The sequence below is a fragment of the Equus caballus genome, chromosome 21, assembly GCF_041296265.1.
Source record: "Equus caballus isolate H_3958 breed thoroughbred chromosome 21, TB-T2T, whole genome shotgun sequence".
NCBI lineage: Eukaryota > Metazoa > Chordata > Mammalia > Perissodactyla > Equidae > Equus > Equus caballus.
Window position 1 is genome coordinate 37971245 of NC_091704.1, and position 15642 is coordinate 37986886.

Sequence of the window (15642 nt, forward strand, 5' to 3'; positions counted from 1 at the left end):
TTGTTAGCTCTTTATGGTTCATAGGAGCTTTTAAGTCTCTGCTGTGTAAAATTCCTATAGTTAGGGATCCAGGGCTGGAGCCAGACCTCAGATTCACCTGTGTAGCCATGGCTCTGTCCAGGCCGTTGGAAGGAGCTTTGGGCATCTATGAGGAAAGCTACATAAGTATCATACCTTTTTTCCACTCCGCTCTGTTTTATAGGATGTGAGATTAACAGTACACAAAAAAGACTGCATTTCTTTTCTCCTGGATGTTAAATTATATACCATTATTGGATTAGGGGAGAAAAAAACATGAGAGAACTTTCCTGCCTCATAAATGTCTTGGGGAAAAACAAAAAAGGACCACAAAACACCCTGTCTTGAGTCTTAACATTTCTGCTTGTCTTCACTTTAAGATTGTCAAGGATTTACATCTTAATTCCTTATTCCTTGAAAGTCAAATGTCAGTGTAGATTGTTTCTTCACACAAAGTTTAGTTTTGATCCTAGCATATTGGTCATTGACACATTAATGCTATTTTTAGGGAGAAAAATAAACACTGGACTTTGAAGACAAGTTTAAGGTCAGTGTGTGAGACTGGCCAAAAACAGAGTAGGATATGAACAGACCTATAACCTTTAGTATTCTTTAGTTCATTGCTGGTAGAGCAACTCAAACTTGGAATGTATGGAAGAGTGATTGTGATAGCAGGTTGATTTTTCTTTTGCCTGGTGTTTCATTTGACTACTTTTCTGATTTGTTCTGTATTCTTACTGAACCCCAGTATTACCTAACCAACTCTCAGATTTCCAGAAATGCCTGAGATCTTAGGAAGATAGAACTGCTGCATTTGTCCTGATACCTACTCTCGGCTTCTAAATGGGTTGAAGAGAAAAATGAGAGAAAATGGAAGAATTATACTTATTGCTTTCTGGTTTCTCTTCTGTTTGGTTTCAGCTCTTCAGTAGGCTGCCTGATTATAGTTCTTCATGGCTGGACAGAAGGACTGTAGCCTGACAAACTGCAGTTTCTGTGATTGTCTCAAAGCCAATTCCTCACATACAGTCATGCGCAGCGTATACAACAGTGGTCCCATAAGATTAGTGCCATAGAGCCTAGGTGTGTAGAAGGCTATGCCATCTAGGTTTGTGTAAGTACACTCTATGATGATCGCACAAAGACAAAATTGCCTAACAGCACACTTCTCAGAATGTATCCCTGTTGTTAAGCCATGCATGACTGTATGTACTCAGTATTTTAAGTTTTAACATTCTGGGGTCAGTGATACACAGATTTACCAACATTTCTCAAGTTTCATTGAGAGAATTTACTCACAGCAACTAACAGAAGAAGGCCTGTTCTAAGAAGAAAAACAAATGGCAAATTAAAAATTTAATTTAAAAAGCCAGACGCCTGTGAGGACTGAGATGGGGAAAGGAGATAGAAGTACCAGTTTTGGAGACTAGAAAGCAGGAGAGTGAGTGATAAATGACTTGGCAGGTCTAAAAAAGTTGAATTCCAAGACAGTGGAGAAAGCTGAGAATCACCCTGATTTATAATACAGAATCTCCAAAAGGTTCTGGATAAGGATGGAAGGAGGCTAAAAATATTGCTTAAAAATCTAAAAAAATTAGACTATCTAGATCTTTTTCTGAGTAGCCAGTTTGAAGTTTTATTGTAACCCTTGAGAAGTTATTGAAGGAGGTATTCCACCAAAAAGAGGAATTAAGCTAAGAAAGAAGACGTGGGAACTAGGAAATGGGGAATTTTATAGGAGAGGCCAAGTGGATCATCCAGATGATGGTGTACAGGGTCCCATGTGAGCAAGAAAATAATCAGAAATAAAAAGACCTAATAATTATAAAGTACTTACTACATGCCAGGCAATACTAAACACTTGACATGAAGTTAACTCATTTAATCCTCAGCGGTTGCAAGGTATTACACTTAGCCCCATTTTATACCTATCTTAACAGAGATGGTTAAATGACTTGTCTAAGGTTACCACAACTAGTAATGAGACCTAACATAGGGTAGGAGGGGCACCAGGCCATTTGTTAGCTCTAGACTGGTTAACTACAACCTTTGTGACCTTGGCCAAGTCCCTTAACCACTTAATGTGTGTTTTACTTACCTAACATTAGGTAGTGAACTATGTTCTGTATATCTCTATTCTTTAAAAACTGAGATGAAAGTTAAACTTCCTGAGTACTACTTTGGTTGTATCAGTCTTTGATACATAGTGTGTTCTCACTGTCTTATTTTTTTAAATAGCTTATCTATTTTGATTTCCTCTTTACCCCAGTTGTTTTTGGATTGTTCTTTAAGTGTTAATCTCTCGCACCATGTATGAGTAATCACCTCTTTAGAAATCCAGAAACTGAAGCTCAGGGAGGTTTAGTGATGTCCAAGGTCACAAAGCAGAAGGTCTGAGAGTCTTGTTCTGGACTGCTGGATGCCAGAGTCGGTGCCGTCCTATCCTTGAGAAACACCACAGATCAATAGTTCGGCAAATGCTCTTGTTCATAATTGGCACTGTGCAACTGGCTCTACATGTACATATTTTGTGCAAAAATGGGTTAGTTTAAAGAGAGATTGTCTATTTGCTTTCTGGTAACCTCAGGCAAATGATGGGGAGAACTTTCCTTAAACATTTTTCTTTGTACTTGTTCTGATTCTTGGTGTAAGGTTGGGAGGGAGAGTTAACAATTTCCTTATGCCTAACAATTACAAAAGACTTGTACATTTTTCTGTACAATATGGTCAGTTTTGGGGACAGAAATGGTTTCCTCTTTAGAATGTTGCTCTGAAGTATTTGCATTAATAACTTGCTGTATCTGTGTCATACAAAACTTTTTTCTTTTTGAAAGGCCACGTCTATCCCGAATTTCTCTTATATGGGAGCTCGCCTCTGTAATTACCTGTCTCATCATCTGACAATTAGCCCACAGAGTGGCAACTTCCGCCAGTTGTTGCTTAAAAGGTTAGTGTGAATATATGAACTTAAAGGAAAACTACTACTAAACGTACTAGAATTTGACCATTCCTCTTTTCTAGAGACTACGTAATAGAAAGTTGCAGTGGAGAATAGGGCAGGCCTTTCTTACTTGTATAGTATTGAAAGCTTGTAGTCACATATTTTAGTCTTTTTCTGTAATGGTCTCTGCCATTGATTTTTGTCTTTAGGAAGGGCTTTTCTTTCCTAAGATCTTAAAAATGATCACTTAACATATTTCTTAGCACTTTGCTACTTTTGGTTTGACTAAGGATCCAGTTTCATTTATTGCCACAACTTTAACCAGTTTTTCCCATACCACTTTTGTGAATGGTCCATTGCCTTACTGATTTGAACTACTACCTTTATCGCACTACATCCTTATATTTGGGTTTTGATTCTGGACTTTCATTATATTCAGTTCATCACTTTTCTATTCCTATTTCATTACCATACTATTAAAAAGCTCTAATTTTTTAATATCTAGTCTAGATAGTTCCCCATTCTTTTTTTGTGGAATCTTCTTTCCTGTTCTTGCATGCTCATTTTCTCCAGTCAACTTTAGAATCAGTACATGAAATTACCCAAATCTTGTTGGTATTTACTAAGGTATTTTGGGGATGACATTGCATTCATAAGCTAATTTAGGGAAATTAATTTACTTATAATTGGCATTATTTTATTCAATAACAAGGTTGTCTTTGAGTTTATATAGTTTGCCCATTAGTTCTTTAAAGATACTTGCAGTGGTTGCAGAATATTCCGTTGTATGAGAAGACTGCACTGGAACAGAATAAAGATTCCAAAAGTACATTTCTGAGACACTTGAAAATTAAGCTTTTGATGAAGGTGATACCTCAAATACATATGTGAAAGATAAACTGTGCTGCTGACACAGCTAATCATTCATGGGGAGAAAGCAAAACAAAGATGGGTTTCTGTCTTACTCTTTACACCAAAATATATTTCAAATATATCAAAGATTTAAGTAAAAGTGAAACAGTAAATACTAGGGGGAAAATTGACAATTAAACAAAATCTTAGGTTGGTAATGTCCTTTTAAGCAAGCCAAGATACCCACAGTCCCTAAAGCAGAGATTAAACTTAATTACATATAGAATATAATATTTAGGGAGGTGTCATCAATTTCTTTGAAATAAAAATAGGGATGCGTGTAACACGTGGCAACAAGCTCATTTATTTAATATGAAAAGCGGGGCATCTTAGGAATAAGTAAGAAAAAGACCAGTATTTTAATAGAAATATTAGGAATGTCTCTGAATAGGTACAATTTGGAAAAATATAAATGACAAAGTTATAAAAAGATATCTAACCTTCCCTGTAATTAAAAAAAATGCAAATTATAGCTTCTAGAAAGATGTGAAAGTGGGCCCTTTTAGAAGGTAGGATGGCAGAAAGCCTTGCTTATCATCTTCCCCAGTGCTGCTCTCCCTTGGCTGTGCCTTACAGTTACCTAGAGACTTAAAGTAGGGCTGAGACCCTGTCCCCACTCTTGGACATTTCTATGTAACTGGGCTTAGGTGGAATCTGGGCTTGGTTTTTTAAAGCTCCGCAAGTGGTTCTACTGTGTAGCCATGGTTGAGAACCACGCTTCTGACTCTTTTGACCCTTTACCCATGTATGTGCTTCTATAATAATATGATACTGTCAAAAATATTAACATGGAGAAATGCCAATCATAAAACAAGTGAAAGATGGCATAGTTCTATTACCTAACTTAAAAATCTATACATACTTTGAAAAAGCAGTTACCTTCACAGCATTTATCTCTGGGTTGCAGTGAATTTGTTGTTTATATTTCTCTCTGTTGCAACCTTTGTGAAATAAGCATGTATTGCTTTTATAATTGAAAATCTTTAGCTTAAAAAGGTTCAGGGTCTTTCATTTCGCTTAGATAATCAGCCATGTACAGGGATAGGGATTTACTTTTTCACATAAATTAACACATCTTAATGTATAATGGGATAGTTACAGCATTTATAAAACAAAAGGGAAGTCACCTGCAAAGTTGTAAAAGAAAGGACAGAGAAAGGAGACCAGCCAGTAGGTGCTCGGATAACTGAATTGGCATTAGTTAACTGATCCTTTCCATTATTAACCAGAGTGTTCTGTTTATAGATATCCCAACTTTTCTTCTAATGAGGAATTAATATGTATGAGAAGGTAACAAATATCTTCTCTGACTCAAACAGATGATGTTGCTCATTTAATATAGCTTGTAAGCATTGGAATCGGCCACATAGGCACAATAACCTATCCCGAGTTTATGGTTAGTTCACACCCTGACCTAAGGTAAATTCTTGGGCAAGAAGTGACTTTTTTTCTTCTTTGAAGAAATTTTTTTACAAAGCCAACCTAAACTGATCCCTCCTGTACGAAGCCATTAACTCGCCGTAAGCTCCTCCCTTGGTCTTTAAAAGAAGTTCTATCAAAATCAGTTTTATAAAGCACACGACTTTCCTGGAGTTGTCTCATCACCTTATCAGTAAAGATGAGAAAAAATATTTAACACCAAAATGGTAAACATTTAAAGCCTATTTTAAAAATCCATTCTAGTAGTAGTAGCTGACACCATAATTCACTGACACAGACGATTACAGGCTTATTGTGATTAGTTTAGATATCTTGTAGGAACTTTGTCTGTAAGCTCCAAGAAGAGGATTCCTTTTTATTATTTGTGTAAGGCAGATGGGGGGAAATAAAGCAAGGGAAAATAAGTTATTTGACTCCTTCATTCTCTGTTGGAAGTAGGGACCAAATTAATTGCTTTCTGTGTTTCTATGTGGTTTCAACTGGGGACTTTTTTCCTCATTTTTCTTCTCTGATTTTTATAATGGAAATTAGAAGGATAATGGGCTCAATAAGATTTCATTTTCAGCTTAGTTGGAGGCCATCTATGTGTATTTTTAAAGCTCTATTTCAAAGTTTGTATATTCATAAAGAGTAGAACATTTTAGAGACAATTTGAAGTAAAAATAGTTCTGTCTTAAAAAACCTGTAAGGCAACAAATAAGGTATGGCATTTTTTTTCTTTCTTTTTGATGTCCATATACAATGAACCTTGTGAAACGTATGTTGCTTAAACATCGCAATCTTAATATGATACAGATAGTTGAAAATAAACCCGTCAGTTTCTTAAAACTAGGAATCGTAATATGAAAAGATGGTGCATATTCTGGTCCCTACAATGGACAGGAACACTTTTTATTATAGAAAGTCAGGATGTTGGTGTCTTGTACCTGGCTCTGTATTGCTTGTAGACAGCCAAACCAACAAACAGTCATCTTGTTTGACTACTTAAAAAAACAAAGCAATGTGATATTATAAAAGATGTATCTTTATTAGATGTCGGACTGAATATGAAGTTAAAGATCAAGCAGCTAAAGGGGATGAAGTGACTCGAAAACGATTCCATGCATTTGTACTCTTTCTGGGAGAACTTTATCTTAACCTGGAGGTGAGAAGAAATTTTTCTTTTGTTAAGTACTGACAAAGCCTGAGAACATAAATTGATCTCAGTTAAGGAATTTGTGTTTACGTTCTACTTTTACAATGTTTAGAGTGAAATGGAAGAAGGGGAATGAGAGAGAAGGAAAATGATGTCTTAGTACCTGCTTATGGTAGTCTCTGTCCTCTAATGGGACGTCTGTAATATTTATGTCTCCTGTTTAAGGGCCGGGTGTTAGGAAGTAGCTACTAAGCATTTTAAAGTCTTTATGTACTTCTGGAAAGCCATGGGTTACGTGGAAGTTTAAGCTTTTGAAATATAGACAGTCATACCTTTTTGAATCCTGGTATCATAAATATTAGTACATTTACTATGTTGACTTTCAGATGGTGGCTCAAAAGCGACTTGCCCTACACAACACAAAGCTTTGAGTGAAGAGGGGAGAGATTAGAGTTTCTAGTTTTTTCACCCTAATTCACCCAAAATGGTTCTTCTTGGTCCTATTTTATATATTAATCTTCCACATAGAATGCATTTGTACAAAGTCTACAGCTAAACACGTTTATAAATTGGTGTACTTGAGTATATGCTTATCAGTGAGTGACATAAGTGTTGACTGAATATTACTTTGTAATGGATTGGCTTGATTTTTTTTTTTTTGCACTGGTTACTTCCTTAAGCTCTGATTTAAGGACTGAGTATCACAAACCCCACTGAAAAGACACGTGTATCCACCATCAAATGTGCATGTCAGACAGTGTATTTAAAATGTCTAGGTCCATTCTAGTGCCTAATCTACCATCCCCTTTTACCACAGATGGACTTAATTTTTTAAAAATCTCGTGCTTTAATCTTTTTCAGTTTTTTAATTTAAGCCAAAATAAGAGTACCGATCTAAAATGTGCTTTAAATGAAGGGTCATTTTAGAATGATGTTGAGTGTTTCCTACGTGGAACTATTCTTGGGGAATAGAAGGATAAGGCATGGCTTCTGAACCTAAACTTCTTCTAGCCAGAGAGCTAAGATACGTACCATTCTAATGCAAAATAGAATATTTTTAAATAATATAAGAATCAGAATAAAATGTTATATGTTCCCCAAAAGATGGTAAATTAGTAGACTAGAGAACGCTTTATGTAGCAGTAATATTAAAGAAGGTTTAAATTATCCTGATCATATGCTATGTGTGATAAATGAAAAATTTTAGTTATAGACTGCTGGTTTTATTAGAGGTCTTAGTTACAGGTAAAGTCAGTCTAATTTTGGAAGATATCAGAGTGTGTTCCTATGATTTTTGTTTAACTTAAAACATTATTTTGTCAACATATTGTTAGACCATTTATGTATCTGTATTATATTTTGGCATGGTTACTTTTCATTTTCTTTTGTCACAAAAGATCAAGGGAACAAATGGACAGGTCACAAGAGCAGATATTCTTCAGGTTGGTCTTCGGGAGTTGCTGAATGCCCTCTTTTCTAATCCTATGGATGACAACTTAATTTGTGCAGTGAAATTACTAAAGGTAGGTTTTACTTACTTTTTTCATAAAAATTTAACGGTTCTACCCCGTTAGTGTATACTTTAGAGGAAGGAAAGTATGTATAGTGCACAAATGAATTCAAGATTAAGTTAAATATTGACAGTTTACTCGTGATTTAAATATTGAAAAAGCAATATATACTTAATTGTTTAATAATATAAGAAGCAAAATTTAGAAGTGAAAAAGGAAGTTCTTCACTCTGTCCCCATCTATAAGTACACTTTTCTCCCTTTCCCATGTCTGTGTGTATGCTCTCATGAGTAAGATCTTATCCTGTCCTGGCTTGCTTTTTTAGCACCTAACAAACATCTTGGATCTTTGCATGAAACACAGGTATGCAGTCGTTTTTTTCAGGAGCTTCCTGGTATTCCAGTGCACGCACACACATTGTTTATCCATTCTGTCATTGAACAGTTGGGGTATTTTCAGTTTAGCCACTGCAGCGCTGTCAGTAATCTTTCATCGTGTCTTCAAATGTGCAGTTGTTTATGTAGTTTAAATTCCTACACATCGATCTGGTGGCTCAGGAAGCATGTATACTTTAATTTGATAAGTAATGCCCCCTAGCAGTGAGTGAGTACACCTCTTGCCCCATATCCTCATTAGTGATGAGATATGATCTGTCTTGGGTTTTGTTTTGGCATAGGTGGTGAGTAAAACCAAAAACCTCATTTTCATTTGCATTTTCCTGATCACTAGTGAATTTAAGCTTTTCTTCATGTTGATTAGCCATTTTTTAATTTCTGTGAACTACCTGTTTATATTCTTAATTCATTTTTTTTCTGATGAAAGTTTTTTTTTTAAATTCAAAAGGCCTATATTTATTACATCTTAAAAGTGATAGGTTGACTAAAATTGCGTAGCTTATCTTGGTCATACAAGGACTATACCGTATTGCCATTGACACATAAAACCTATGATTAAAGTTCTGCTATAATTCATTCTTTTAGTTTCTTTCAGTTAAGAAAAACAGTGGGTATAGAGATCCTTGAATATTAGATGGTAGAGAATAATTGAGAATATTTAATTTGCTAAATTCATCTTGTTCAAGGAATGCTTGAAGTGCTACTAATGTCTTTTCAGAATTTCTGTATTGAATTCCTTATTTTACTGATACCTGCTTTTTTAGTTGACAGGGTCAGTTTTGGAAGATGCCTGGAAGGAAAAAGGAAAGACTGATATGGAAGAAATTATTCAGAGAATTGAAAATGTTGTCCTAGATGCAAATTGCAGCAGGTAGGAAAAGAAGTAATGTAGATAGCCAGTAGATCTAAATTTCTTACTTTTTCTCTGGGAGTGGTTTTTTAATCCGCTATACTTCATCAGAATAATTGAAATAGATTGATCTACAGGAGTATTTTCTTTATAATATTTTACCTATGGCTTCTGCTCACTTATCCACTTTTATTCCATTATGTTTATAAAATAAAGAAGTTAAGATTTTCCTGTGGTAAGATATGAGTCCATTGAAAAATGTTTCAGACTTTAAGTTGTTCAATAAATATTTGGATAAAGTACTATTATAAATCCAGTAGGAGGCATAAATGTTTGCAGGATCGCCACTGCTTTTAAGAACCATATGGTCACAGTTACATGGAACAAATTTCAAGGCTGTTTTAAAAAAATAATAATAAATTCATGTCATTATAGGAAATATCTAGAAAATTAAAGCATTGGATATACGTATTAAATTTGTGAAACAAAGTTTTAGAAGTCTGTGGTGTTTTAGAGCCTGACAATACTTGTGGTGGATATACTTTAACTTATTTTTGACTTGTCTGCAGAGATGTAAAACAGATGCTTTTGAAGCTTGTAGAACTCCGGTCAAGTAACTGGGGTAGAGTCCATGCAACCTCAACATACAGAGAAGCAACACCTGAAAATGACCCTAACTATTTTATGGTATGCCAGCGTTGACATTTTAAGTTTTGCTTATTGCTTGAATTCAATTTTAGAAATTTCTAGATGAGTTACATAAAGATGTTCTCAGAATTTAATGCCTAATAATTCTTTTCACTGGCTTAGGGTCACATGGCAGCCAGCAGACCAGGTAAATAGGAGAAGAAACATGGCATCCTCCAGTGAAAGGGTGGACTAGAGAAAGATCCATCCAGTGGCAAGGGAAATTGATAAGGCTTGCCCGCAGGTGAACATAGGGATTCCAGGAAGCAGTTCTTCTGGAGAATTCATAACCAAAGACCTGCATCTCAAACTTTTACCTTGCATGTTGTAGTAAAGTAAATTAAGAAAATAAAAACGGTTATCCAGCCGGTGATGCCCTGAAGTTCCCAACATGACCAGACACAAAGCAACTATAGAATAACCCTCCTACAACCCCAGTCTTGGAAATTCTTAAAGAAAAAATTGGTGGGGAGGGGGTAACCACAACTAAAAACAAGCTGACACTAAGTCACAGTGCACAACAAAACAATTCACCGAGAGTGTGACAGACAAGAGACAGCAGAGTTAGAACCACAAGAACTTAAGATAATAGAAATCTGAAAACCATAGACTTCTCCAAAGAAATGGAAATGGCTGTGAGGAAGTTAGTTTTTTACTTGTTCTTGCATTATCAGGTGCAGACAAGTGACATCAGCCATGCTTCATTAATGTGCTTTTAAAGAATCAATTCTGAAATGATTACATATTTTTATCACTTTGATTCATCCTAGAATGAACCAACATTTTATACATCTGATGGTGTTCCTTTCACTGCAGCCGATCCAGGTATGTTGTCTCAGTCATTTTTCCCTCCATTTTTTGGTAAGAGAGTAAATTACAGGAAACCATACTCCCACCAGCACAAACTTGTAGCTTTTTGAGGAGTTCACATCATTCTAAAATAAGGTAAAAGTTTGTTGCATATAGAATATTCTTTAGTGACCACTTAGAAGTACTTCAGATGGAAAGTCTGACTCAGTATGTAGTGTCCTGTCATCCTAACAATGGAGGATTGGAAGAATCTCTCAATTAAATGCAGCCATTTTTATTTTATATTTTCTGTGATATTTTGTTTTTATACTCTATACTTTCCAGTGGTTAGAATGGAAGAGAAAGATGGTTCTAGTTCACTGTGTAATCAGCAACTTTCATTAGTATGGATTAATACTTGTAGATGCTAAGAATTACAGATTCAATACTTGGTGGATCAAAGTTAGTTAACTCTAAATCTCTGACACCTTCCCTTCCAGTAAAAGGTCATTTATAGAAAGGTTGCTTTAATTGTGATAAATGGGAGTGCAGTGAGAGCAAGAGAGAAATTTTTCCCATTTGGTACAAACTACAACCAGCTTATTGTCGGAATACTCCTATTTGTTTCCTCTGGATAGCAGGCACTGACTATCCTGTGCCTCCAGCACAAATGAGGTAGAAAGAACTGCTTAACCTTCAGCTTTAAATTATGAAACATTCAAAAAATATAAAAAAAACTGACTACTGATTCACTGTCAAGATTAAAGCAACGTAGTTTTGTTATTTTAACATATACTTTGGGTCTTTCTAAAGAGAGAAAACCCTATAGATACTACTAAACTATTCGCAGTTCTGTGATTGATCCCTCACCCCAAGTCCAGTCCTTCCATCACTTCTCTCCCAGAGGTAATTACTATCCTGAAGTGGGTGTCATTGCGATTATCTTTTTACTTCATTTGTGTCTGTAAATAATAGGTATTATCACACACGGTAGTATTAACCTAAATGGTATGTTATGCACATCCTTTTGCAACTTATTTTTTATTCAGTATTATTTTCAGTATTTATCCATGTTGCTATATATAGCTTTATATCATTTATTTTAAATGCAAATAATATTCCACTTAGGGGAGCTGTAAACTGTGGTTTACTCTACTTATGGATGGTCAGGTGGTTCACACTTGTTACTACAGACAGTACTGTACAAACATCTTTAGTCTTTGTGCACAGGCAAGAGTTTCTTTGGGGAAGGGAGTAGAATTGTTACATTTTAGGCTGTGCGTCTTCAACTTCATGAAATGTTGCTCAAGTGCTTTCCGACATGATTATACCACTTCATATTCCCACAGCAGCCTCTGAGCATGTTTCTCATCCTTGGCAGCACTTATTGTCATCAGACCTAATTTTTGTCAGTCTGTATGAAATTGTAAACTTGTGTTTCCCTACTAGTGATAGGAATTCTTTTCATGTTTCTATTGACCTTTTGATTTCTTCCTTTGAGAATTGCCTGACTCTCTTCTTTGCTTCTATTGGATCATCTCTTTCTTATTGATTTGTAATTCCTTACATAGCCTAGCAAGTGATCCTTAGCTTCTCCCAGTATGTGCTGTCTTCCCATTTTGTTTATGATGTCTTGTCATATAGAAACTCTGAGTTTTGATGTAAACTAAATATATCTGTCTTGTTTTGCCCTCTGTGACTTAAGTTTCCTTACAATTATCAAATTCCATTTTCTTCTAAAAAATCTTACTTTGCTGTTTTTCATATTTAGATCTTTAATCTATCTGGCTAATTTTTATATATGGGATATAGTAGGAATTAAATATTTTTTCCATAGTCTCTTGTCTCAGCAACAGGTGTTGAGTCATCCTTGCTCTCCTAGAGAAAAAGTCCCTCTGTTGTGTACCCTGGAACTCCTCTGTAAACTTGTGTCTTATTCCCATGTCCATGCTTGTGGATCTTTCTTCTTTTTATCTCAAGACCAATACTGCATTCTAAATTATTCTTACCTTACTGTAAATCTTGCTATGTCTGGTAAGACAGACTTTCTTCCTTCCCTTATTCTTCAAAGTTAGCTTGATTCTTTGTTCCTCATCTTTGTCTAATCTGTTTATTCTATTTAATATTTTATTTCTGGTAACTATTTTGTTTAGAAATTCAGTTTGGTTTTTCAAACTGAATTTTATTTCCATTTTGTTCAAAGTATCTTGATCTTTTCTCACAGTTTTGAGTCCTTTTTTCTCATTCTAAACATGCTTATTTTTATTTCATATTTTCATTCTGTCTTTTAATTCTAATCCTGCCGTTATTTCTGATTATCACACACAAAATTGTTTCCTTAAGTTGTGATCATTTTTACTGCAATCTCGTATTTAACTTAAACTTTTTTTTGGAAATGATTTCAAACTGACAGAAAAATTACAAAGGTAAAAATTGTACAAAGAACATCCATCTACCCTTTACTCAGATGTACCTTTGTTAATGGTTTACTCCATCTGCTTTATCATTTGTTCTCTCCACACTTATTTTTTTTCCCCTAAACCATTTGAAGTTGTTACATATATTTTGGCCCTAGATGAATGCTCCAGTGTTTTAACTGCCTTTTTGTTTTTCTTCATGAAAACTCCTTGTGGCTTGGATTATAGGAACATCTATCCAAAGTGGATTTTATATTTGCTCCTGCCAGGAGCCACAGGGGTAACACTGGCTTGGGCAAGTTTTTATTTTCTTGTCGTAGGGGTTCTTTATGTGGGTAGTAGAAATTTGAGGTGCAGGCCCATTGTTACAAATTCTCTGGGAAACGAGTTTCTTCGGAGTACTTCTGTCTCCACTCCAAACCCAGGCAGAGACAACCAAGCTCCTTTGCCATCTCCCTGTGCCACCAGGGTGTTTTTTGTTTTGTTTTTTCCTGGTCCACTTTTTGCTTGAGAATATCAGCCCTTTGAAGGCCCCGGGTTTGTGCAGGGTGATGTGGGCATGGGACCTGAATTCCTTCTCCCTACTTCACATGGACCCAAGACCTTACTTTCTGACCTTCCGTGGGTTTTAAAATCCAAGCCCTTTGTTTCTGAGACCACACGGTCTGCCAGCCACCAACTGCAGTAGTTGTGTGTGGCTTCAGTTCCTTTTGCACTTCTAACATGTGGTTACTGGATTGTCTCTTTTGTGAACTCATTTGTACATTTAAAAAGATGTTTGTCTTATGTGTTACCTCCAGTATTTGTTGAGGAAGGTTTTATAGTTAAAATGGTCTCCAGATTGCCAAAATTGGATGTCAAAATATCACCAGTGGTTTAAGCTGGAATAAGTGTTTTACAGAGACTGACAATTTTGGAAAAATATGGTCTTTACTCAGTCTAATGTAATTATATTATCCTCTTGAAATTTGAGCTGTTGGTAGCTGTTGGTCACAAGAAACTAATTTTAAGCTAACTAGTTTTAATATACACTGATCTATTTTATTATTCAAAGGTGAGGCCTCCATACAGACATGCTGATCTTAAAAGATACTCAGTAACTCTAAGACAGTTGGTAAATGGAGAGAGATAATATCACATATTACCTTGGAAGAGCCCAACCTGGGGAAAGTTGGTAGAACTGAAACATTTATCAGGTAGCTACCTTCCAGCTGTCTCCAGGGGGAAGGAAGACAAGAAAATCCCCTGTGCTCAGAACCTTTGCTAGGTTAGCCTCCTCTGATTGAGAAACATGGAACAATGGCTGTGACCTCTTAGCAGGTGGCTCACTGTACCTCCTTGGAGAGGAGTAATTGGGAAGCCAGAAGCCAGGATGTTTGATTGAAATCCTTCCTTCTGGGAGGAAAAACAGGAATATGGCAGGAACTTGTTCTTCCCCGACAAGTTATATAGCCAATACTTTGTCTGATAGAAAGAAGCAGTAGAGAATGTAAACAGCATACACATTGGCTGTGAAATGTACTCTGGTATATTCACAGTGGCTTTGATTTCCAGCTTATATTTAGAGGAATATTTTATATATATATATATATAACTAATATTTATGAGCATGCAGGGAGGCAAAAGCAAGCCAATTAGAATATGTTTTATAAAAGCTATTCTTAAATACGTAATTGGAAGCTTACTGCTAATTAAACATTGGATCTACTTAAATGAGAAGTCATAATAAAAATAATTTTTAGGGATAACAGGCCATTTCATATGAATTTTTTCAGCATGTAAACTTTTTTCTTTATTTTTTTATAGATTACCAAGAGAAATATCAAGAGTTACTTGAAAGAGAAGACTTTTTTCCAGATTATGAAGAAAATGGAACAGATTTATCAGGGGCTGGTGATCCGTAAGTTCTCTTCAGCTACTAACTTCCTTTGTGAAATTTTCTGTGGCCACAGTTTGTAGACAGTTTATACTAGAAAAAAGTAGATGAGAGAATGTGCATTTTGATTTGATGGTAATATGGTTGTATATATGTAGTACTTATTTACCAAAAATTTTTAGAAAATCGGATTAGAAAACATGTAAACTGTGATTCTGAAAATTTACATATAGTTGAGGGGAAAAAATATTAAAATGTAGCATAGTCAAGCATAATTAGTTTCTTGCGTTTTTGTTGTTTTCCAGGGGAAGAGTCACCCTAAACTAACATCTGTTGCCAAACTTCCTCCTTTTTTCTTCCTTCCCCCCACCCCACCCCACCCCAAAGCCCCAGTACATAGTTGTGTATACTTGTAAGTTGTTCTGGTTCTGTGTGAGCCACTGCCACAGTATGGCTACTGACAGATGGGTGGTATGGTTCCAGGCCTGGAACCGAACCCGGGCTGCCGAAGCAGAGCATGCCAAACTTCAACCGTTAGGCCATCAGGGCTGACTCTTAATTAGTTTTTGTAAAATAGATGCTGTTATTGTACCTAAGACTTTAAAATAAGTAGCTCTAATACAGTAAGATCTTGGGCTAGTTCTGTGCCTGTTTGTCCATCCGTGAAGTAG

The 15642-nt window shown here is 35.7% G+C and overlaps 1 protein-coding gene across 6 annotated transcripts in view; it reads left to right on the plus strand.

Moving 5' to 3' along the window:
• Positions 1 to 15642, plus strand: part of PAIP1 (poly(A) binding protein interacting protein 1) — a 45544-nt gene that overhangs the window by 27058 nt on the left and 2844 nt on the right. For all 6 annotated transcript variants that reach the window (XM_023625679.2, XM_070246298.1, XM_005604287.4 and 3 more), the window contains 7 exons: positions 2853 to 2965; positions 6344 to 6455; positions 7844 to 7969; positions 9117 to 9223; positions 9772 to 9889; positions 10660 to 10714; positions 14902 to 14995. In XM_023625679.2, the coding sequence (XP_023481447.1) occupies positions 2853 to 2965; positions 6344 to 6455; positions 7844 to 7969; positions 9117 to 9223; positions 9772 to 9889; positions 10660 to 10714; positions 14902 to 14995 (725 nt within the window). The remainder of the gene's footprint in view (positions 1 to 2852; positions 2966 to 6343; positions 6456 to 7843; positions 7970 to 9116; positions 9224 to 9771; positions 9890 to 10659; positions 10715 to 14901; positions 14996 to 15642) is intronic.